The 25,735-nt window shown below is 41.9% G+C and overlaps 1 protein-coding gene across 5 annotated transcripts in view; it reads right to left on the reverse strand.

The window, feature by feature from the left end:
* JARID2 (jumonji and AT-rich interaction domain containing 2) overlaps nucleotides 1-25,735 on the reverse strand; it is a 225,347-nt gene that overhangs the window by 88,608 nt on the left and 111,004 nt on the right. For all 5 annotated transcript variants that reach the window (XM_065832129.2, XM_071804596.1, XM_065832130.2 and 2 more), the window contains exon 3: nucleotides 9,799-9,940. Coding sequence is in view for 1 of the 5 variants with exons in the window: in XM_071804596.1 (XP_071660697.1) it covers nucleotides 9,799-9,940 (142 nt within the window). In the remaining 4 variants the exon portion in view is untranslated. The remainder of the gene's footprint in view (nucleotides 1-9,798; nucleotides 9,941-25,735) is intronic.

A 25,735-nucleotide genomic window follows, 5' to 3' on the forward strand; every position in this document is an offset into this window, starting at 1 on the left:
CACACATTACCAGTTAATTCATTTTGCAGGATTATGACTCCAATGAACAGCTCTTCAACTGTGAAGAAAGATCAAATCAGATAATAGCTCCAGAAGTGACCCTGTTAACTAGGGATCTCCCTACTCTCTGATTCATACCTCAGATTTTTCATTCATATAAACAAGTATCTACAGAATTTCATGAAACTGAAAGCATTGCAGGCAAATTACATGTTGCAATAGAGGAGATATTAGAAACGAGGCCTGCACAAAATCTACTTACTTTATTGAAAATATAAATAACAGCTGCAGGAGCTCCAGAAAAGGAGCAGGGCAAGGGAGAAGAAGAGGAAGAGTGGACCGTCATCTCCATAGTAACTACCACTATGAAACTCAGGGGAGAACTTGTTTGAAAGCTGAAAGAAGGAAATAGACTGTAATACAACTGAGGGGGGTGGGGTGGGGGGGGTGGGAAAAGTTGCAAATAATTTGCCACATGGTAAATGATCCCTTAAGCTTTAGTTTATTTAATCAGAGCCAAGAACAAACAACAAGAGAGAAAAGCAAAGAAGGAAAGCATAAAATCAAAACATAATGATGACATGGACATTACTGTACAAATTATTTAACAATAAACATACCATTAAAATAGTAAAAATACAAATGTTCAGGTTAAGAAGAAGAAAAAATTAGCTTCCCTCAGGAAATCCTGTGCTACTTGATGCAGCAAATGGAGGAAAATAAAGGAAAAGCACTACACCAGTATAAACTAGACCATACATGTAAAATGCCCGTGATTTTTATATCAACACAAGAGACATTAGAGGATTCCAGATAAGAGATTTGCAGTAACAAAGATCAATGCTTTTCAGATTCAGTCCAGAGCTAGAAAACACTTACATTCTTAAGCGTCAATGCTAACGACAAAGACTATCCTGTTTCTGACCCTAGACCTCTCGCATCCACCCAGGAAACTTGAGGCACACTCCCTACCTGGGATGACATCTGCTTTGATCAGACCCCTAACAACACTAACACCCAGATCACCAGTTTCGCTGAATCAGCAGAAGTCCACGCTCATGCTGCCACTTGCGAGGAACATGCCAAGAACATGCCAAGAATATGTTCCTACCACTCACACTTTGTCCAGATCAGCCATAGGAATAAACACAGAATAAGATTTCCTATAGTTTAGCATATGCCAAACCAGCATACAGTATAAATATAACCTTCAAATACTTATAAAAGAACACCAAAAACCCCCGGTTATACTTAAAACTCAATGTTAGAAGATACTTCAATGTATCACAACGGTGCTCTGTTTGTTTTTTTAATATCACCATCTTTGAAAGGCACATAGAACAGCATTGTTCTAATCCAGGCTGGCTTTTAACCTCCGCACATACACATAACACTTGGGTCAGAATTACAGCAGAAATTATGCCGTATGGAAGCAGCCCATGGTAAATCTCCTCTAAACGTCCACATAAAAGAAACTAAATGTTTCCATCACCAATTTGCTTAAATATTAGCAAAAACACAAAGTAGGTTAGCAGCGCTTAGCAGCAAGATCTTGTTTGCGGATGCTATAGTAATGCTGTCTACTAAATCATGTCCAGCCTACCACAACAAAATGAAAAATTTCTTCTGGCAAATCAGCCTTACATTCCAAACATTTGACCGAATGAAAAGATTAGGAGCCTGCTATTAATACAAAGTAGAAAATACCAAGAATCTTCAGACTGTACTTCCCTTCTCCTATCCTTTGTTTCCCAGTCCTTCAAAAGACCACTAAAGAGGGGCATTACTTCATTAAATTGTTACTAAGTTTAGTCTCAGCAAACTACTTACTGCCAAATATTTTAGTATTTTACATCTTTATTTCAGGAACAGCTTACTGCTTTTCCATTCTTGGCCTTTATTCTTGCTACAACTATTTTAATCTGTTGACATCTTTTTAAGCTCAAATTTTAATTTTATGCAAGAAATTGAATCTATTTCATTTAATTCTGAAATCTTACCCATACTTGATGGTGCTGAATGTATTCTCATTAAGTAAGCCCCTCTTTTCCAAATGAATAAGACCATTGCAAATGCTAGGATGACTAATTTCTAGGAATCAACATTTTAAAAAAGAATCTCACTCTTTACAACAACTTAACAGAAAAAAATTGTGGCATTGTCATGATCTCCAAAATGCAATTATATGTCTTTTTTTTGTTTTTTTCTTCCTGTCTTTGATTTTAAATGCATTTGGGGGGAATTATGGATGGAGGAATAAGTGGAGAGACATGCACAACACATGCAAATGTTTTGGTGGTGTTTTTTTTCCACCCCCCATTCATGCTGCGGGATCATGAAAACTGATTCATGGAGTGAGCAGACAAAGCTGTAGGAGATCTCACAGGCCTCAGTGTTTGCTTGGTGAGGATCCAACATTTTACCTAGGAGGGTAACACGACCCAAAGCAAAACACATAAATATTTCACTTCCACTACTTAGGATGAGGCAGCTCGGTTTTGAAACAGCAGCACCAGTCAGGAACAGCTGAGGATATGGCAACAAGCCCATCTCTGCTGACATGACAAAATCCCTGGGAATGTCCACCACATGTAATATTTCTTCTGAAGTACCATGGGGCTTTGGGAAGAAAAACACTCACTGGCCATCCAGAGAGAGGCCTCAATGGAAAATGGTTTTAATACCAGCCTGTCTTCTTTGAATGCCACCTTAGTAGACTGTTCATAAATGCCTTATTCCCTGGACAGAAGAGTAATAGAAAGATAAGGAACAAAATCAAGAAGATTCTAAAAAGGATCAAATTGGAAAGGTGGCTCCTCTCCCTCAGATCTCAAAAGCAGTAGCCTGGACACTGGGATGGGCCATCAGTCAGTAGCTAAACTGAAATATCAAGGTAATAGCACAGATGCAGGTGGAAAATGACAGAAGAAACTAGATCGAAGAGTTATGTTAACCTGAACATCAGGCTAGAATCTTTTACAAACAGCGGCTTATGTGCATTAAAAACCCCTCATATTAACACACAAATTTGCTTGGAAAAAGTCTCTCTCAGTAGAGAATCAATTATTTCCTACACTGATTCCCGGCAATGTCTCCCTAGTATTTAAGCAGTCAACATCTGGCCTGTCATACATGGGGGTGAGACACATGAGTAAGGCGAACAACAGTAGGGACTGGGTTACCAAGCAGCTGAAAGAGCATTTGCCATACACCGAACTACAGAAACACCCATCCAGTCTGACTTTGGAAACTCCCTTGGTCCCTCGGAGGACAAGCCCAAGCTTGAGGTCATTAAGACATTCTCCTGCAACTCCATCTTCTAAAGAGAAGGTGGCAGGTGAGGACAGGAGAGTTTGAATTGGACGTTGCTTAACATTTCTCAGCTGCTACAAATCATACCTTCATAATTCTTAAATTACTACTCGGACACGTTGTTTAGATAGCTGTCTACCCACAAAGTTAAAGTGTTCCCAGATTCTTGTACCTTTGTTACATCTTTGCCTGTTGGACAGAAGAATCCATGTCAATAACTTCTCTTTGTTCTTTATGAAAATACTGAAAGAAAATATCACCTGTTTTTTTCCGTTTCAAACTACTTAGAATGATCTCCTTGACTTGTATTATAAGGCAAGTAAACTGTCTTCTTATTATTCCTGTGCAAATCCACCCCAATGGACTATTATTGTTTTGTTTATAAGGCTTGTTATTTAAATATAAATGTGCTGCATTAAAATATATATTTTACTCAGACCTGAATTTCCAGAGGGATATAAAAAAATAATCTCAATTATTATACATAAATCTTACTGCTATTATGGGTTTTTTGTGGATTAATGTGGTTTTTCACAAACAAACAACTACTGCAGATTTGCATAGCCTACTGAAATTAGAAAAAAAATAATAGAAGCACCTGGTTGTAAAGTGGGATTATATTATGTGGTAGCTGGCAACAGTTGAACACAAATACATTATATAGTGTTTCAATTAGTGAAAAGATTATTCACTAAAAAGGTCCCGGAAAAACACTTTGATATTATGAGCAGTCTCCTGCTTTCACACCTGAGTCGTAATACACTGCTCTCTCCATCACCTACAATACTGAGTAGAAGTCCCTCACAAACTGAAATATGTGGGAACAGGATTGACCTTGTTTTACGTCTTGCATGGAAGGTGCTAAGTCTAGTGCTGAAGAGACTGTTCATTATTAACCACAGAAACAATTTGACAAAAAGTAAAAGAAAAAAGAAACCAACCCTGAGTCCCCTCAATCTTTTGACAGCTGTGCTGTAAGAAAGTCTTCTGCAGCTCAAGTTGAAAAGGATTTATCACTAAAAGAAACCACTTAAATTAGCAGCTTGCCTAATATGCAGAAGCTTGTCTGCCCTTGACCGGGTTTTTTTTGTGCTGAGGGTGCATCAAGGCTCTGCCAGCCTGGCGGCTGTGCAGCCACCAGCCAAAGGAGACCAACATACTTGCCTACTTCACCACATATTTCCAGTTTTTTAATCAAAACACCTTGACACAAATCTTGCCCCACAGTGAGCCTGTTCAGGGAGTTCAACTGGCATCTAAAAATAAAAATTAAAACCCAGGAAGATGGAGCAGGCCACAGGGAGCCAGCACAAGGCAAGGGGCAGGAGCACATCCCATGTTTTGGCTTTGCTGCAGCACACAACCACGCTTCTGATTGCCACATGTTTGAGACCGTTAGCAGAAAGCTGCTGTATTAATTAAAGGCCTCAGAAGATCTCTAATAAGCAATTTCTGGCCAATCTAGCTGCCTCAGCTTAAAATACTACTGCTCCCCAGTGGGCTGGGCTCTTTTGTCCTGCAGCCGGCAACCTTCCCTGTAGCAGAACTGGACGAAGTGTCTTCTCCCAGGAGCTGCACACACCCTGAACCCAGGGGAGCCAACTTCTTCAACATTATTTTCCTTCTAAACTAAACAAACCTCTTTGTCCCCATTAATGAAGAAAAATATTCTAACGTTAAGTAAACAAACAAACAAACAAACATACAACCAGAAAGGCTTAACAACTATTAAAATCAACTAACTGCATCCCACTTCTCACAGCCTTCTATTAACAGAACATTATGATAAAAGATAAATTTATTTGTGCATTTGGCAATTCCCTGTGTGCATTTCTGGGAAGAGGGCCATGTAAATGAGTAGCCACCTGATCAGTAACAGGAAGCAAGCAATAGCCTACTATCACCAAAGATTAACATACTGTCACATCAAGTCTGCTCTGCACATGTCTTTTCTTGGGCAAGGTGAGCAACTGTTGCTAGAAAACATATAGCTGTCTCTGCACACTGTTATTAATTGCCAATGGTTGTAGTATTTAAGAGTTGCCCATAAAAATGTACGAGCAACCAGCACAGTGACCAAAAACTTTTGGCCTATTACTTACTGACCTTCTCAACCAAGAATCATAGCTGGAAATCAGAGATTCATAACAAGAACATGCAGCTACCCTGACTTTTGGCAATTACCTTTTTAATGGGTTTTGAAAATGCATGATCTTTACTCGGTGAAGACCATCCAACTTGACAGCTTATCAAGCCAGTGGACCAATGCTTTTGTTCATCTCTTCCACAACCACTGAACAAACTAGCCACTGCTCTCACATGGCAACTAGGCACCAACTCCTTACACAACAAATTCAGTGTAACATTTGAATGCTTAGCTTTTGCCAAATGTTAGAATAATGCTGGCACCTCTTTACTGGGTGAAAGTAGTATTTACTACTCAGAATTAACTCCCTACTTCTGCCAGACCTGGCCACTAGTAATACATGCAGCTCAGATCAAATCAAGTATTTTCCATTTTTTGAGTATTTTGAAGTCCTGAGTTTGCCACTATTGCTACTGCCAATCCTCCCCAAGCCCCATTTATTCTGTAAGTAGGGCTTAAAATTTTTTGAATGATCTGAAAACTCTGCAGAGCCAAAGCCGTACACGTACTAGTTCTTGCCCTTACCACCATCAAGCTACGACAGCTGAAACCTGCAGCATCACAAAAGGCAGGTTGCGTTTTTTCAATACTGTTCCATGATTTGTGGTGCAATAGAAAATGCTACACTTAAAAAGAAATGGAGATGGGACTGTCCCCATTGGCTGCAAACCTGGCTGCATAGGAAGCTTCCTCTAGTCCCCAGAGAGCAAAGGTGTCAATTACTGACAAAGCACCCACAGACTAGTTGGGAGCCATTTGAAGCCTGACAGCGCTAGGTCACTGTGTTCAAAAGCCTGGTCCATCAAACAAAGTATGTAAGTGAGTTTCTGAATAAAATCTGCAGCATTATACTAAATCAGCACACTTTCACCAGAACCACAAACTCTTTTCTCCCATCACAATGCTCTCTTGATGGCACATGTGGCTCTCCAATCAAGTTATGTTACTAGGAAAGGGGTTGCAACTGAAAAAGAAATAATGTGATAAACCTGAAAGAGTACTTGGTTGGGAGTTCTACTGTTGCATTACACAGCTTGGCACGTATGTGTGAAATAAGGAATACTCCGCAGTAACCTCTTCACTGGTCAGCAAGAAGGCTGGTGGTGGATTTACCTCCCCACAGACACTTGTCAGCACCTACCTATCTGCAAATAAGTCCTCTGACCAATAACTCTCTGGGAGCATCTACTGCCTAGTTTTGACCAAGGAAAACCTACCACAGAGACGGCTGGCACGGTGAGACCACAAGGCCATACCAACTGTCAGCAAATTCACCCTCTGCTCAGCTTGCTACGAGAACTGGCACTTGCAATTCATCCAGGCCGTTGTGCAGATTGCCTCTGCAACTGGAAGACTTTGGATCAACTATAAATGTAAATTTAAAAACACACACACATGCTGCACACATGCATGAATCCATCTCCCAATTCCATGTACATAATGTGACCTGCTCTAGATGAGGGGGAAATGCTGCCAGACTGGTCCACTGAACCAACCAGCCTGGGGGCCAGAAGACTGCCAGACACAAGGGCTGGGAAGAGGAGGGAAGAAGAAACTGAGAAGAGGCTGTCTGCCTCACAGTACAAGCCTGCCATTACACTGAAGAACTGTGAGGTCAAACCAGAGCCTCTAACTATTGAACAAACTGGAGCCCCTTACAACAGCCTCCCTTATTCACCATGCTTACTTGCTTAGCACTCTTTTTGTTTCCATCACTGGTTTTAAATACAGGTGACCTCTAAAAGATGACAGGCTTATGTTTCCCAAAGAAAAATTCCTGTCACACACACACACACAAAAAAACACTAGAACCCCACTAAGCCATAAAAAACTTAATAGTAACTTACATATAACGCACAGTTCAAACACCACAGGAAACCTGGTATTCAAAACTCATCATATAATATAGAGCAAGTTCCAAACACATATGCTTCACTAAGTGCACCAATCCCCAAAATCATTTCACTGCATATACCACCACCTATATACCACAGTATTTTGAGAAGACAAATACTCCTTTTGCAGAGGGGAAAAAACTGCATGAAGTACATGCTAAAGCTACAGTGTTTGAACATGTATTTTAGTGCAAGAGTGCCATTAGTTGTACACACAGCTGAACAAACAATCGAAAAGTTTGATTTTGAGGAAGCCCAGGTAAGAAAGGAGAAAGGGGAAAGAAAAGGAGGGCACAATTTCTCAAAACTTGACAAGCTGAGGCACTGAATCCACAGATCCCATTTCAGTCCCATTCTCCCTCCTCATCCTCCTGCATATCCTTTGTCCACCCAGTACTCCTGGGATAACTCTTCGTGAGATCCATGAATTATCTGGATTGAAGAAACATCAGCTATTCAGTAGAAAAGAAGAAAAAACTAAAGGAAACAAGAACATGACATCAAAAAACTCAACATGCTGCAGTACAGCTTAAGGAGCCCAGAAGAGGTCTGTCTGCAAAGAGGAAGCTGGGGGAGGAAAGAAGTAGATAAAAGCCTCTTGAGTGTAAATGGAAACAAAACAGGACCGTTCTCCTTCACAGCAACTGCAGCAACAAACCTAATAGTATTTCAACCAATTACAATGCATGAAGAAGAACCGAAATGGTGCCTTGCCTTCCACAAAAGCCAGAAAAATATTTTCCATCTTGGCTTCTGGTTTTGGGGTTGTGTGCTGGTTTTGTTGTCATTGTTTTAAACCCAAACAGTACCAAAGGTGCTGAGTTCCCTATTATTAGGCCTGAACCACACAGTTGCTTCTCAAGCATCTGAATTCCCACAGCCAAAAACTAGCAAGTATTCCTCCAAAAAAATTTCACCCGCAATAGTCAAATACAGTTTCTTGGGATCAGTGATGTAGCAATCCCACTCATTTCTGAAGCTGGACTATGGAAGGCATCAGAAACAAGGACAGCATAAGGGACAAGCCCTCCTGTTCCTTGCCAGGCCCAAGACCTTTAATCCATCTTCCTCTCGCTATTACTTTCAATCCTAACTAGCTCCTTGAACTTATGGTGTGATTCCGTAAGAGGTTTTGTCAGCATGGCTGAGGAAGGAGGGGACAAAGCAAGTACAGATGGCAGCAAAATTCCTCAAGAAAATGCGCAAGCAACAGTGGCAACATGTGAAATAATGGCCGCTGTCTCCCACGATCACACCTAGAGTGGATGTCGCCTACATTTCTAAGTAGAAATATTTTTCAAGCCTCTGTTGTATCTCATAAAGAAAGAAAGAAACACACAAATACTTTTCCCCTGACCAGCAGTAGGATGCAATAAATTTCTGTCAGTGTAGAAGACAACACAAATTTTATTCTGATACACCGGAGGAGCTAAGGGGCCATACCAACTAGACTTTGAGTTTGTTGCCTGAGGTGTAGAAAAAGTTGTGGGGGTCTGGGGTGGGGGCCACGGGTACAAGAACAGGGGATGTCCAGGAAAGCATCATTCTCCTCACTCCATTGGGCTTTTCAGGGGAATCGTAAGGTCACGCAGAAAACAGGAATACTTTTTTGTTTGAAAGAGAACTTCATTTTATGGTTCATTTTGGTTTGGGACCACAATGTGAGGAGTGTGGAGGAAAAAGGTTGAGAAAGCATTTTCCGTTCCTCTCTTTTAAAATGTATTTTTCAGAGAGCATGTTTTGGTTCTTACTTCATACAGAGGAGAACTCTTAGCCTCCTGCATTCTCAGCATATTTTCAATAATAGATTGGCTTGAGTCCTACAATTTTAACCCACATTTTGCACATTCAGGCTAAGAACTTGTAAGAGTTCAACAAGGATCTCAAAACCAATTTCTAGGAAAAAGAAGGCAACTTGCTACAGCAGTGTCTCAAAGTAGTCCCTTGCAACCGACACCCACCACACTGCCTTACTATACACCTTCTCTTCTCAGAAGTGTCTTATTCTTTTCTTTTTTTTTTTTTTTAACTTCACGTGGTTTCATTCACAGAAAATTAAGAACAACAACAGTTAACACTAACTACTTTAGCAATGCTTTCCTTGAAATTACACACACATACGTATTGACACATCTAAGCGGGGGGGGGGGGGGAAGGGGGGGGGGGGGGGGAGGAGGGAGAGAGAGTCTTAAGGCATTTATTTTAGCAATCACTTACTGCAAAAGAACAACTGTTTTTCCATGGCTTCCAAAACAAGAACTATCTATACCAATGAATGAAGCAGAACTTACTATATCCTCACTGTTACCAGAAGGACTCCACACCGGAAAGTCTGCTTATGGTAGGGCAGTATTTGCAACCATATACTACTGACAACATAATCACAATATAGCACCAAAGAGACATAGCAGAAAGGCTATACTTTAACCATAATGCACTACTGACCTTTTCCTTGAGGGCCCTTCTTCAAAATCTGAAGAACTAACATCGTTGCTCGTTGAGGACACTTGAGATGCATCGTCCTTCTCATTCTCCAGCTGTTCTGATCCCGGTCCTAATCCTTTAGCTTGGCCATTAGTGAGAAGTCCTGCAAACATGACAAAGTAGTACACAATATTCAAAACCAGCATTACCAGTGTCAAATGCATTTTATAAAAACTCATGTATGACACTAACAATAGACAGCTGATGCCCAAAGCAATCATCTTGCAAACAGAAAAACTGATAACATTGATTTTGCACAGAGGTACTCCAATAGAAACCTGCCTGTGTGTTTCTGATTTGATTAACTCTAAGGCCCCAGCCCCAAATAACCACACTGTGAGTGTTTGCAATAGTATTTATAATCTTGTCACATCCCTCATTTGAAAAGGGACACAGCTTAGTCAACCTCATCCCTGTTTTAAAGAACTCGTGTTGACTGGCACAGATGACAGCCTGTTGCATTTATCTGTAGATCAATATAAAATTAAGCTGCCATTTGGTCCAATCTGTCATCATCTTGCTGTTCATTCTGCTTCTTCCAACTACTGCAATTTATGATCCTTTAAAAAAAAAAAATCACAAAGGGGTGAACATCAAACACCTGTTTCTCGACTCTGGTCAAATGTCACTCATCTACAGAAACTACAGATTGCCAGCAAAGGTACACAGGGCAGGGAAAATGTCTGTCATAGCTGCCTTCCCTTTTGTGCCGTTTCTCTCCTGGAGGAATGCTACAGCAAAGCAGAGTCACATAGATGGAAGGACATTATTGGGCCCTATACACGTATAATGTTTAACAAATTTTGTGTGTTCTACTCCAACAAGTAACTACAATATAATATGACACAAACAAGAGCAGACAGTGAAACCACTCACACTTAAGAATTAAAATAATAACATATTCTTCAGTAGGCTTTGGGTTGAGAGGGAAGAAAATTACTAACAATTTTATCAGCTCAGTATTTACTTGGTGTTTTAAGAGCTTATTACCAGAGAAGCTGCAGTTTTATCACAGAGAATGATTTCCCATCTCTCCACTGAAATACCTTTGCAAATGGCATAACAAAGCTTTGTTTCCTCAGAGAAGCGCTGGTAGGACTTCCCTCCCTCAGCCATTTCTGTCCCCTTTTCTATAATTGCACCTGAGAAAAGGAGACAGAGAGGAGGCCAATCCCTTCCAAGATAAGCCAGGCAGCAAGGCTGGTTAAGAGTACTAAACCAAACATGCTTACTAGTAACAGCAGTTCAAAATTTTCCACCAGTGCTATGACAGCGCTACATCAATTCTGACCTGTTTGAAGGGAAATGGCTGTTTAGAACCATCAACACACTTACTTGTCACATAACCAAGCATTCAACTGAGCTCAGCTTCAAAGAGACACTGAAGTATAACCAGAGCAAGACCAAGGCACCTCCTCTGGCAAGCTGCCTGCTCAACGTACTGGTGCCACAGCCACGGCTAAGCACTTCTTCCCTGCAAGGACATTTATTCACTGCTCTCTTGGGCACGATGACTGCATACAATACATTGTCTGTTATCAGGCTCTGAACCTTTCAGCACTTATGATTCCAATCTAATCATAGAATCACAGAATAGTTTGGATTGGAAGGGACCTTCAAAGGTCATCTAGTCCAACACCCTGCCACGAGCAGGGGCATCTTCAACTAGATCAGGTTGTTCAGAGCCCCATCCAGCCTGGCCTTGAATGTCTCCAGGGATGAGGCATCTACGACCTCTCTGGGCAAACCGGGCCAGAGTTTCACCACTCTCGTTCTAAAAAAATTTCTTACTCATGTCTAGCCTGAATCTCCCCTCCTTTAGTTGAAAACCATTACCCCTTGTCCTACTGTAACAGGCCCTGCTAAAAAGTCTGTCCCCATCTTTCTTACAGGCCCCTCTGAAATATCAAAAGGCCACAGTAAGGTCTCCCTGGAACCTTCTCTTCTCCAGACTGAACAACCCCAACTCTCCCAGCGTGTCCTCATAGCAGAGGTGTTCCAGCCCTCTGATCATCTTGGTGGCCTCCTCTGGCCCGTCTCCAACAGGTCCATGTCTTTCCCATGCTCAGGGCTCCATAGATGGGCATAGGACTCCAGGTGGGGTCTCACCAGAGCAGAGAAGAGGGGCAGCATCACCTCCCTTGACCTGCTGACCACACTCCTTCTGATGCAGCCCAGGGTACAGTTGGCTTTCTGGGCTGCAAGTGCACATTGCCAGCTCATGTCCAGTCTTTCATCCACCAGTACCCCCAAGTCCTTCTCTGCAGGGCTGATCTCAAGCCCTTCATCCCCCAGCCTGTATTGATACTGGGGGCTGCCCTGACCCAGGTGCAGGACCTTGTACTTGGCCTTGTTGAATCTCATGAGGTTTGCATGGGCCCACTTCTCGAGCTTGTTTAGACAGCCTCACACTCTTCTTTTTCCAGTCAAAATTTGCTCTTATTAATTCTGAGCTACACCAAATTTCTCTTTGAGTCAGAAGTGGCTAAATGGTGACCACATTTGTAGTTTTTGTACACAGTTTTAAAAACACTACCTACAAAGCAGAAGCCTGGATGTTTGTTTATTTTTTAAGAGGAAGATGCAGGAAACTGGTAGCTCATGTTTTTCTTCCTCATATGGAGCCCAAAGCAAATGTTGAAACTAAGCACCAATTTTTGCATTAAAATGTCTCTTCCAGCCAGCCTGAGACTGGCAGGGAGAAGCTAAACAACCCAATTTACATTTTTACTCCCTTTTTGTTCAATGCCTTTTGATACTTCCTTTCCATTAAAGAGATCTCAAACTGTGACCCAACCAATAATACAAATTTCAGTATCAGCACATGATACTACAACACGGTTTGTAATGTAACACAATAATACGATGCAGGGTGACAGCATCCCTTCATTCCCGAGGAAATGAAGGCAACCTTTTTAAAAAACATTGAATAGATTATATTTCTATGCTGAATTCACCCTCCCTAGAAGGCCTAGTGCTCAAGTTTAGTCTTAAAAAAGTTTCAACTCCTGCTCTGCATTTTTCCATGAAACCACTGCTGATAAAATTTACAATTTTTGAACTCCAGAGAAGTCTAAATCAAGCATATCATTTGAGGCCTGATACTCAGTGATTTAACTGTTATGGCAGAATTTGATTAGGTTTTCCAAAAGCAATATTTGTTCTGGAGACTGGCCGTATGTAAAACCCAGCAATCTGAAATATATGAGTCAAGAAAATCACCTTTCAGGCTGTCAACTAGCACACACTTGGAAGGCAATTTTTATTCATCCTTTCACCCTGCCAAACCATCAGTGCACGTGGGAGACAAGCATGATTTGCGTCCCTTAAGGAAAAATATTGGTTTGTCTGCTATTATTCATCATAACCAGCACCAACCCAAAACGTAATAATATTGCTGATAACTGAAATTAGCTATTGTCAGCTGAAACCAATTAAAACAAATGCCCTAAAACAGAGGCATAAAACTACAAATGAGATATACTGATAAATAATGGGAGCCGGTGTCATGTTCTAGAGGTTTTCAGGGCCAGCATACTTGCAAAATCCACTGAACTGATGAAATGCACAGACAGTCCCAGTCCACAGCCTCCTTCCAAGCATGCTGAAGCAGGCTGTTATAAAGTTTATTGCCACTCAATGATTTTTATATCAAATGCATTCAGTTAGCCCCCAGATACCTTTTCCTTCAAACGCCATTCCTGCTGTCTCTAACTGCGATAAACCACATTCTTTTCTGCTGCACATTGATGAGGAGCTAGAAAAGGTCTGGTGGCCTCAGGATGGGGTGGGGACCCTGCAGTTGTGCCAAGTGACACTTGGGCTTCTCCATCACCATTAATGAGCTGGCACCGGTGCAGCTGATGGGACACACGGGTCTGGTTGGTGCACTGCAGGAGCAGAGGCCGGCGCACGTCCAGACACGTCAGTTTGACTCTCCAAAGTCAACCAAGCTACAGGAAGCCGCAAGCATTCATGTTTCTTAGAAGCTAAGTACTGCAATTATGTATGTATATAAAGAGAGAAAAGCAACCAAATGAGAAAATACTCTCTTGCATAGTCTGAAGAGCAGAGCCACTCGCTAATCCTGGCTACTTCAGAGCACCCAGCAACAGTTAAGGAACCAAGCAAGACATCGAGAGCCAAATAAAATCAAAGGGACACATAGCTCCCCTTCTGCTTTTCCACAGCTGTGGCCTTCAACCTCTAATTCATGGCTCATGGCAAAGCCCGTGACCAGTTGCATTCTCAGCCTCCAGAGAGCTGGCAGCAGCTGCCGGCCCCTTACCCACTGGGCTCATCTCAGCCCCAGCTCTCACTGCCTCCTCCCCTGGCAGCTGGGCTGGTGACTGATCACAGGGCCTGAATAACCAGGCAGAATAAATCTGGGTTGATAAAAATAGACTTTACTCCTGTAACATGAAGTGTTCGTTTTAAAAGTCAAATCAGATTTTTTTTTTCCATATTTTAAAAAAACCTAAACATCAAAATGGATTTGAAAGCATAGCAAGTTGGATTATAAATCAGTGTAGGATTTCATATATTAAAATTACTTACGTGAAATAATAATTTATGTATAGAGTGAGGCAGCGCATATTTGCTGCCAAAGTTTAAAAGGAACTGAAACACTGAATGGCTCAAAGGCCCTGAATAACACTGCTTTAACTAAGTCACTAATAAAGAATTATTTAATTAAGTCAGAAATACAGGAACTCACATATCAAATGACATCTATGATCCCCTCAATACACTGTTCTGGCTATAACTGATCAAGACTAGATACTTTAAGAGAAAGGTCAGTTTCTAATTCCTGGTAATTAAAAAAGGCAGCTTAAAACTGAACCATGGAGTTCTTAACATCCTTTCTTAAATGTATCTTAGCTACATAAATGTCAGCTTCGCAGTTTTGCTGAATTCTTTTTTAAACTTCCATGTAAGCTGTGATAGCAAACTGCACTTTCAGTTACACGCTGCTTAAAAAGACAACAAAAAAAAATCCATTTATCCACTTAACAAGTTTCTAACTGCATTGAGAAAAAGAAGCAAATGTGAATATTATGTCCCTCTGTTACAAGCTGGGGAAAGCAGAAAAGTTCTGTCTTCTGTCACCCAACCATTATTAAAGAGACTTCTATCACCTCCTTTTTATTCGCCTTCCACACTGTGAATGTTTTCAAATCTGTCTGTGGCTCCGAGTTTGTTTGTTTTTTCACATGCAGAAGGGGCTCTGCAATGAGCGGAACCATACCCTTTAGGGTGACCCAGACAGAACAGGGACATCACAGCTTTACAACCTTTGTGACCATGCTCCTCCCTGTTTGTTGCCACTGCATCACACTGTCCCCTTTGCTTCTTGACTGTAGTAGGTAGCTGAGGAGGGGTATGGCTGAGTTTTCTCCAGCTATGCCCATGTCCCTTTCACCAAAAACAGTGTGTGTAAAGAACAGTTAAAGTTGCTTAACCGTAGAATCATTTCAGTTGGAAGAGACCCTCAGGATCCTCGAGTCGAACCATAACCTAACTCAAATAACTCAACCATAACCTAACTTAAATGAGCTTACTTCAGGGGACTGTCCCAAGTGGATTGCTTCTCATTATAGCCTAGCAAGTAAGACTTAATATTCCGGTGCAGGCAGGACTTAATTTATATTGTATGGATTTGCTAACCTTACCATTTTTGGTGATAGACACACACTTTTAGCAGCAATCCACAACTCTATTATCAAGCCATACTCTATCCCATCTCAGGTCATCTGGAGAGACAGCATGTGCAGGGCAGGCCTTGGGTGCACCTGAGCATGTGATGCAAAATCACAGTACCTGGGAATGCACCGTACAATGAAACACCATGTAAGTATAAACACATAGGATAAAAACAGAGGAGGAGAAGAGAAGCAGAAAGCAGCAATATAAGGCAAGATGGAAAAAAAAAAAGCACGCAAGGGAGGGTCTGGGGTTAGTTATTTGGTTTTAAGAATAGACAAGCTTACAATTACTGGTATGTTCTTCATTATTAAAGTTACTGAATAATCAGGAATCCAAAGGGAAGCATCTGAACAAATCTCAGTATCATGTGGTTAGTTAACACAGTGGTTGGATGAAGGGACTTTCACAATGTTTCCAAAACACTATTTCTACATCACTCTAATACCAACAAGACATCTGAGCATGAACATTTCCATGTTCTTACAAGGAGACAGCAATACCTATTTTAGTTCGCCGTTTCCCAGTCCTAAGGCGGCTTAGGAAAAGAAATACATTCAATTGTATTTCCAGTCAGTTCTCACAGTCAGAGGCAAACCACAAATCCATCACACAGATAAAAAGCCATCACAGAGAAAAAACAGCAGTCAACACCACAGAAACACAAGCCAAAGATATCAAAAGCATTAACTGACCTAAATAAGGGGGATTTCAACATGACCATATTTATAGCTTCCTATATGGGACGAACACCTAATATCAGCCAGTCTGTGCTGTTTGGGGCAGGGCAGCGATACAGCAGTTCTAAGCTATATGTGAAATACGTAACTCTGCTCCTGGGTGCCTCCTGACCACACAGGGACACCCACTTCCCACTGCCAAGAGATACTGGGTTTGCCTCCCCCCAGCACGCCGTCCTTGCATTCTTCCCTGATCCCTGCAGACTGAACAGCTCTGAGCTGGTACAAAGGCCCAGTTTCCAGGGCAATTGGCAAAACAAACACAAGTTACAAGAAGTTAAAGAAGTGGATTTACTCGAAGCCGCATTCTCACCACACTGGGATGACAGTGTTATTTATGGGAGTACGCAACAGCATGGACTGTAGTTATGTAGGCACAGGGTTAAAGTTTTTCACTTATGGAGTAACATGTCCATCCGAACTTCAGCTGTGCAATCTTGGGAGTTGCCCAGAAAAGCTTTGTTGGAAAAAAATAATAAAAAATTAGTTATTTTCTTCTTTTTGCACTGTCCGTTTTAGGAAAGCTGCCACAAATGTAACTGCAAAGTAAGAAAGCAATGGGGTTAACCATCCTGCACCTGGTCTGAGAAGTCTGTGCCACCTGAACATGGACAAACTCTTCAGTATAACCGCACCATGGAAGACCACCAACATGAGTTCTACGCTTAAAATACAGAGGGGAAAAGTTACTGCCTTTAGCTCTTTGAATACTTACTCCGGCCCTTAGTTTCAAGCAGCTAATATTCTGTGTGGAGATCTACATATAATAAACAGATGGCTCACCTACACCTTTTTTTCCTTCAACCTGAGAACTACAGGACTTAACAGTATATTATGAGCTATAACTTTATACACAAGTTTACTTGCAAGGTATCTTTAATAAATATTCCTCATCAATTTTGTAAAAATAATAGACAAACAGCTGCTATACAATACAAATTCACATCCCATTATCTATAAACCTAAATTTATCTTCTACCAAAAATGTCCTTACTTGCCAGAGTACATGCTGAAATGCTACCAAAATCTTGGTAGGCATGCTAAATAAAACCATTAATCATTTGATGCCAAGTTAAAACATTCCAGTATCTCTAAAACATCTACAGCAATCTGCATTAATCAGCATACTGTACAGAGTTTACTGTATTTAGCTGTTGTATAGCTATGCACAAAAGATAATTCGGTTTTATAGTGCAAATACCATCTGCCACATTGTCACAGCATGACAAGGTATCACATTACATATTAAACAGCCAACACGCCTCGAATATAAGGCCTATTTTCATGCCATGGTTGTCTTACAGACTAAAGAACTGGGTTTTCATGGTAGTAACATAATTTAAAAACAAAACAAGCCAAAAGTCTTTCTCTGGGATAAGAGATACTTATTCCCTGTCGATTTTTTAAGGATAGTTGTCATAAAGAAAATGCTATTTTGATCTCATTTGATAATGCAAAACCACAACAGTTTTCTGTCTCTAAATATAAAAAACACAGCATGAAACAGTCGTAATTTATACCACACGATGCTCTGTGTTGCCACGATGATGGTCATTAACAGTATGTGGGCTTTTCAGATGACAAGCCACTGGACATTAGGTTGATTGTGGTACATAACAGAGCATATGCATATAGCACTACTGTTATGCCAAAAACTGTTAGCAAATAGCTTGTTCAGTCTCCATAAATGACGAGAAGAGTGCTTTTATATGTAGATATACATCATTACTATGGAAGCCAAGCATGAATGACATTATAGCACAAGATGTGTTTGTCAGCCTGTCAAAAGGCAAGATCACCAAAGAGAACTGATTAAATAATACAGGTTGAAGGAAGCTCCTTATTCCCATTACATCTTCATCCAAAATTGCTATTAAGCAACCAAAGACATTTATGTTACTTTCTTTCCTGCTTATGAGCCCATTATCAAGTACCTGTTTGCACCATTAATTGCAATTATATCGTTGTGGTCTTTCAGCATAACACTTTTAAGTGTGTTTTGTTTTTCTTTGGGGGAGGCTTGTGGGGAGGGGAGAGTGAGGGGTGGTAATGCTATTAGACTCATAGAAATAAGAATATAACAGTTAAAAATTAATGTAATTTAATTATTCCATGAAACTACACCAGCCCATAGCACATACTTCACGTCTCAGCTGTATTTACGAAAAATGCAACTGGAAGAAATAAAAAATAAAATTAAAAAAAAAAAAAAAAAAACACAACACAAAAACCCCACAACACACTACCAATGCCTGCAAGATGTCATATACAAATAAAAACCTCACCTGAAGCCTATATTTCTGTTATTATAGTTGTTTGTTTTGTTTTGTTTTTTTAATAATAATCTATTTAAAAGGACACAAGTCTCTGAATAAAGACATTTGTCTGCTTTTAAGAACACAATGAAAGCTTTGAAACCCCGATTCCCCCAGGGAATCACACGGACGGCCACTTCTGGCACCTTACTCTTCATGAGGCTCCATGGTGATGTAGCCTGGATAAGGGAGGGAACAGGAGTGCCCAACAGGCTGAGTGGCAGGATAGGTGTTCATACACAGGTGAAGGAGACAGCAGCAGTAATGCCAACTCCCAAAAAAGCTGGGGGAACAAACAGATCTCTCCTAAATCCCCTTCTTATAAATGCAGAGAGCTGACTAAAGCAGATCATAAAACCACAAACACCTACCTTGAATTTTCCCTTCTGTTTTTTTAACATTAGGGGTGGGGGAGGGGGAGAAAACTCAATGAACGGTTGCCCCAGTACCTAAAAGCTAGGGCTGTCCTGAATGAAGCAGAACAGAGAGGAGAAAAGAGAGCTGATGGCCACCACCCTACCAGATGCTCCCTATCTGTTATATCAGTACCATTGTACTATCAAGCTGGAGCTGTATGATAAGGGCAGAGCAGCAGCTTTTTTAATAAGTAGGTACCAGGCCATCTGAAGGTCATTAGGTTTTGACAAATAGAAAACACAGTGAACTTTACAGTACCGCAAGCACTCCCTGTTAGCACTGGGGAGACAAGCACCACATACTCTTCCTATTTTTTGCCAAGGCATCGCAGCATTTGATGCATGCAGCTTGCATCCACCTCTGTCCCCCCACCCCCCTTGACCACAGTCAGAAAGCTTGGAGGCACAAGAGGACTCCAAATGCAAGCTCCAGATCTTTGCTGTTCAGAGAGACATGGGCAGAGAAAGCATGACGCCCTTTGCAGAAGCAAGGGAACACCATCACCGGGATGACGTGAGGACTCGGACTCTCTCCCATCAAGTGGGTGCCCCGGGAGAGGTCACCTCCCCTCCACACACCTCAGCTCACCCACCTGTAAAATAAAGGTAGTGAGATCGGCCTCCACGGTGGAGTGCAGGGAGGAGAACAGGCATTAAGTACGCCATGAGACGTAGGATTTTTATGAAAATCTCTCAGTGGTGTGTGCCTCATGTTGATCTTGGCATTGGACAGAGTGGCTTTATTTCTCTCTGAGGAGAACAAGTGCCCTTTGATTTGCAGCTATGCCAGGGACATCTGTCCTACAGGACATCTTCTCTCATTTGGTAATAACACATGCAATCTGGAACAGAGCTAAACGTGCATTTTGTTTGAAATTACAGGCACAAGCAGGCCCACAAGTGTAATTTATCTCTCTCTAGATCAGGGATACAAGTGACAGAAAAATCAGCATAACCACGGAGAGACAGTCTAATTTCTCAGGTATTAACAAAATTATCAGTGGAATACGAATTAATTATTCTTTGGTTTTTTATGCCAAAACAATAATGTCTTCTTCGTCCTGCCTTTTCTGTGGAATTTTATGGCTGAATGGAGAAGCAGTGAGCTAACATCCCATGAGACAGAGTAAAGAAAATCCGTGACGTGCCTGTGAAAGAAAGCATTTCATTTTAAAATGTTTTGTTCCTTCCACTTTTATTTGAGTTGTTTCTATCTGACAGTTATTTGGAGAGAAGTTACTGACTCAGTTTCCAAAGTATTTTTGCTTATTCTTCACAAATATCACCTTGTGAGAGAGAGAGCATGGATTATTCTGGTAAGTAAGAATTAAGTGAAGCAAGCTAGTCAGGACTTTAGGTCTTTGTCACCTATACATGAGCACCAAGTGAGGGCAATTCCTTCTCCTTCTAAAGCACTTTTGCAGATCTACCTTAACTGTACTACATCACTAGCAGTCCCATTTTTAAGTCGGTTATTTCCCCCCACCTCAACATCACAGGGATATGCTTTTAGATTCAGTGACATACCTCACCCAGTTTCAGAGTTAAGCCTCCACTAGGACTGGATGGACAAAAGAACAATAAATCCACACTTCAAAAATACCCATACCTCGGCACCAAGGGACTAGCCAGATTAGTAAAAATGAAATAAATGAAGAAAAAAAAAATCTGGTATTTTAAGGAACATGAGAAGCAAAGCTATGCGAAGAGCATGTCTCCAGACAACAGCTCTTCTACACTAGAAAGTAAAAATTAGCAACTGTGTCTCCACAGGGTATAAACGAAGGAGGTAGAAAGAAGGTGAAGGCAAACACAGTGAAGCAAGGGAGAGCCTGCTAATTGGAAGAAAATACAACATATGCATGTGCAAATAAGACAACAAGGGAAATAAGAAGGCATGCGATGTCTCACTGATAGCAGTGACTACTTGGGAGCCTGAAAGGGGAGAGATGTGCAGCTAAAGCCCAGAGGCTTAGTGAGGCCTGGCTATATTTGTTAAGATTTCTAGGAAACCCTTACAGGCTGTATAATTCAAACCCAGCATATCTGCATGAAACCAGATACAACAGCAAAGCAGCATCCTGACAAACATTTGCTACACACTTTAATGAAGCACAGTTCCTACAGCTCTGTGGTGAGGGATCATACAAAGCAGGTTGGGTTTACAGTCTTAGCAGACAGAGGTGACAAAAGGCCCAGTTCTGGAACCGGTGTCACGGACAGTCAGATCTTTCCCCCTGTGAAGGCAGCAAGCAAGGATGGGGCCAGCCCTCCTCCATTCACAAATGGGAGGCAGCAGAACAGGCACCCTGAGTTACTTCTTTCTCAAGTAAATCAAATTATACTATTAAACTGAATTATCAGCAGAATAAATGTGAGGCTTGACTTCTACATACACCTCAAAAGTGAGCAAAACACCAGATTCTGGAATGGGAGGAGGGTTCTAATACAGCAGCATGCCACAGGGTGGGGAAAGGACGAGAGAAGCGCCAGAAAGCACTTTTGGAGAGGTTATCCTCTGCTCAATTGTCTTTAATTTTGCCCCTCTGTAACAAAAGCTGTGAAAGGCAAACACTAAATGACATACTTCTAATTGCACAGTCCCATTTGATAATTTAATGAATGTCACTGAGGATTTGCCTTTCATGACTTTTGCCAGGAGCACAGGCAGCCCTCCAGACAGATGGAAGAAATATTTTTTCCCTTGATGTGACATGAGCTATGAAGGTCTTGTCTGCTGCAAGAAGACACAGCCTGGTGATGCAGCGGCAGTGACCCTCCCACACAGCCAGCAGATGTGGGTATGGATTCAGCTCTCTCTTCACTGGAAATGCTCCAAGCTTTCAGCCTAAGAAAAGGAGGGGAAAATTCCTCTTCCTGTCCTGGGAAAAAATAACTGAAATTCTACAAGAACTCAAGACAGATATTTGAATTAAACCATTTTATTTACTTTCACTCCACATTTTCAATAACTTTTTCGTGAACATGCCCTCCCTAACTCTGAGATCATCCATCAGCCAGCTTCAGGAGTCAAGCTGACACCCTCTTTCACTGACAAGGATTTTTCTTATTTCTTTTCCCCTGGCATGCCACCTCCTTCTACTAAGTGCTTGAATTACGATATCCTAGTTTAGAGCAACTAAATAGAAAAACAGGCCACAGTCACCTGAGGGAATGGCAGGAAGATGTACCAGAGGAGTTTTAGGTTGGACATGAGGAAAAGGTTCTTTCCCCAGAGGGTGGTGGAGCGCTGGAACAGGCTCCCCAGGGAGGTGTCACGGCCCCAAGCCTGACAGTGTTCAAGAAGAGACTGGACAAGCCCTCAGACACATGGTGTGACCTGTGGGGTTGTCCTGTGCAGGGACAGGAGTTGGACTCCATGATCCTTGTGGGCCCCTTCCAACTCAGGACATTCTATGATTCTATGATCCTTTGGAGCGGTGGTGCCTACAAAGGCAAAAGGGGGCACACTGTTGGTGAATTTTAATGCCCACTGTGGATCATCATACCTTACATGTCATTTTCTGTTATATATTATCATTACAAATCAACCTAACTTAACGCCCTAGCCTCTTCATCAACATGCCAGACAGTCCTCCCCTGCCCCAGGAGGTGAGGGCAGCTGGGACGGACCATGGGCAGCGCAGGCAGCGCGGCATGGCAGGGATGCAGGCAGGGAGGCAGCCTCCTGCAACATCGGGGATGCGCCCGCACCACCTGCAGCCGAATTTCCAATACCCTGCTAGCCTGAGTGCTCACGTATCTGTTGAGAGCCTTAACGTAAGCCTGACAATCACGTCAGCTCAAGGCCCTGTGACACCCCAGGAGGAGGGGAGGGAAGAAAGCTGCCTGACCAATGCTCACTTTTTTTTTAAGCCATTGGTTTCCCAGGCTTTTGTCTGTAACCCTAAATTTCAACCACAATGCTTGACACCTTGTGGTTATCTTTCAGGTAAAATCAGCAGCTGCTTTTCCTGGGAGTGAACCCATTCCTTTGACACCACCTAACCCAGGGTACCATTTATTTCATCTTCTTCACAGAAAGCAGCTACAAGGCACTAAACAAGGTACCATGAAACAATGCAAAATCTCGAACATGTTGAAAGTTCCCAAAACTTGGTCTTTGAACTTTTGGGAATGTTTTCTCCTTGTTACCAATTTTACAACTAGCTTGCTAAATTGATTATATATATATATAAAAATATATATAAATATAAAAAAATACTTGGCATAATTTTAACATATGAAACAACAATGTGGTCATAAAAAGGTGTTTGTGTTTTTTTCACCATACAGTAAGCAAACATATTTCAAACATATTTTCAAAACCAGGTTGCTTAAAAAAAAAACCAAAAACAAAACCAGCCCCCACCCTGTCCCCCCCCACCTATCTTTCTGTGGAATCTGTACTTGTAGAACCGTATTCAGCTCTTACAGGGGGAAGGCATTTTTAAAAATTCATTTATTTTAGTGGGGGTGGGCAAGTGAGTATCATTCCCTTGCTTTCTTAAATTAAAGGTTGGGGGAGTACGCTTCAAGCTTGGGATGAAGAGCTGCTTTGCTGTTTTGACTCAGCTCCCTATAATCTGTTTGCAGAGCTATTGTCAGGGGAGAGGAGGCTTGTGACACCACAAACCAAAATCACAGCGCAATACGAAAGCCCGATGCGAATGAACGAATTGTTCTGCCTTACACTTGCATGGGAGTGATGACATTTCACCTCTCCTTGAGCACTAAGCCTTCGCCTAAGGTGAGGATCCCGGTCCATCTCCCACACGACAGCAACTGTGGTGGCAGGGGTTGGCGGACGTCTCTGATGCCCAGCAGCTACCCACCTACTAGGCACGTGTAATGGAAAAACAAAACAAAACAAAACGTGCTGGGGAAATATATCTGTAGCTGAAAGACGCTTAGGAGAAACCCCTGCTCTCCCAGACTGGCTGCAGTCACTGAAGAGCAGATGAGGGACAAAGCAGGAGGAGCCCACGCTTGGCCGTCAGTTGAGCTCGGAGGATCTTGCCACAGGAACAATGCACAAGCGACAGCCAGAGTGATAAAAGCTTAAAGGCATCAGATGAAATAAACCCCAGCCGCCCGCCAGAGAGTTCGCGAAGACCATTCTCATTTTATTTGGGGGGACAACTGATTCTCGCTAGTGTTAACGCCGTTCTCCGAAGCATCGGCACATGAAACGCCAGCGCTGTAACAGCCTTTAAGGAAACGCTCCTCATATGCCAAGCAATTTCCATCTCTATTTCTAGCTCTTGAGACCAGCAGCTTAACCTTACTTTCACCTCCTCTTTGTGAGCTCCAGAGGCGAACCACGGGGGGAAGAGATAAAAGCTGGGGTAGGGGGCCAGCCACTTGAAAACCTGATGCTGGAGAAAGGGCTTCTGAAATGTTAAGGAGACTTCCCGCCACACCACCACCCAGAGGAGTAAAAGAAATTCCACTGCCATGAAATACTCTGCTGCTATTAGACAGCTTTTTTAGCTCATGTTTCAGGGAATTAGAAGGGGAAGTGAAACAACATTAGCTGCTTCCTGACTTAATAGAAACCTTGGAATGACCATCATCACACACTTATACCATCAAGACTATACAGTGATGTGTACTTAATGATTCTATCTTTGCAAATAAGCAAAGGAGATTAAGTACTATCTTGCAGCTTGTAAAGAATACTGATTCCCCACGCCTCCAAAACAACACTTCATTGCACTGAATTTTGCTTCCATCCATTCATGTAACTGAAGGCTGATACCCCTTAGCACATTTCTTATTTTAAGTACAGCATCGAAGAAATGAGGGCAAGGGGGTGGGAAGTACATGCAATGAAACAGCATAGAAATGTAGGATTAAAACAGTAAGTGAGCTTTCAAAATATACCCCCAAGAGGCTGTGTGTATTCTGAAGTGTGCCATTGTATTACTACAACTAAAACAACAAAAACAAACAAAAACAAAACAAAACAAAAACTGGTTTAGGATGAAAGGTACATTATTGATATTCAAAGAACCACTGTGTAGTTCTATTTCAAGATGACATGATAATACTGAAGAATAAAAAAGATACAGAAGTGATGACTGTAATCCCTTTGTACATTCATGGTAGCCTATAAAAAGCTAAAGAGAGATGCTAGACTGAAACAGTTCAGACAACCTAAGTCTTCCTGGGTTAGAACATTCCCTTTCTATGCTGTTTCAAAGCATCTCTACCAAGCCCAAATCAAGCTACAAAGACTATTAAACAGTGTTAATGCTTAGCATGCATTTAGCACTCTGTGTGTTCAAAGTGCTACCACACATCCCCAGCCCCACAAAAAACACCAAACAAAACCATACTGAACAAATCAGAGAAGAATTTTGCCTGTGCCCACCTGGACAGATCTCCTGCTTTATAACCACAGCCCCACGTGGTGGGATGAGGCAGAAAGGACAGTGTCAACCACACTGCAGGTATCTGAGCCACCGTTCCAACAGGGCAGGAGGGCCCAGTCTCATGAGGAAGAAATGTTTTGCAATGAGGATGGTAAAACACTGGCAGTTTGTCCAGAGAGGTAGTAGATGCCCCATCCCTGGAGACATTCCGGGCCAGGCTGGACGGGGCTCTGAGCAACCTGATCTAGTTGGAGATGTCCCTGCTCATTGCAGGGGGATTAGACCACATGATCTTTGAAAGTCCCTTCCAATCCAAACTATTCTGTGATTCTATGAATGGGAAAGCA

The sequence above is a fragment of the Patagioenas fasciata genome, chromosome 2, assembly GCF_037038585.1.
Source record: "Patagioenas fasciata isolate bPatFas1 chromosome 2, bPatFas1.hap1, whole genome shotgun sequence".
NCBI lineage: Eukaryota > Metazoa > Chordata > Aves > Columbiformes > Columbidae > Patagioenas > Patagioenas fasciata.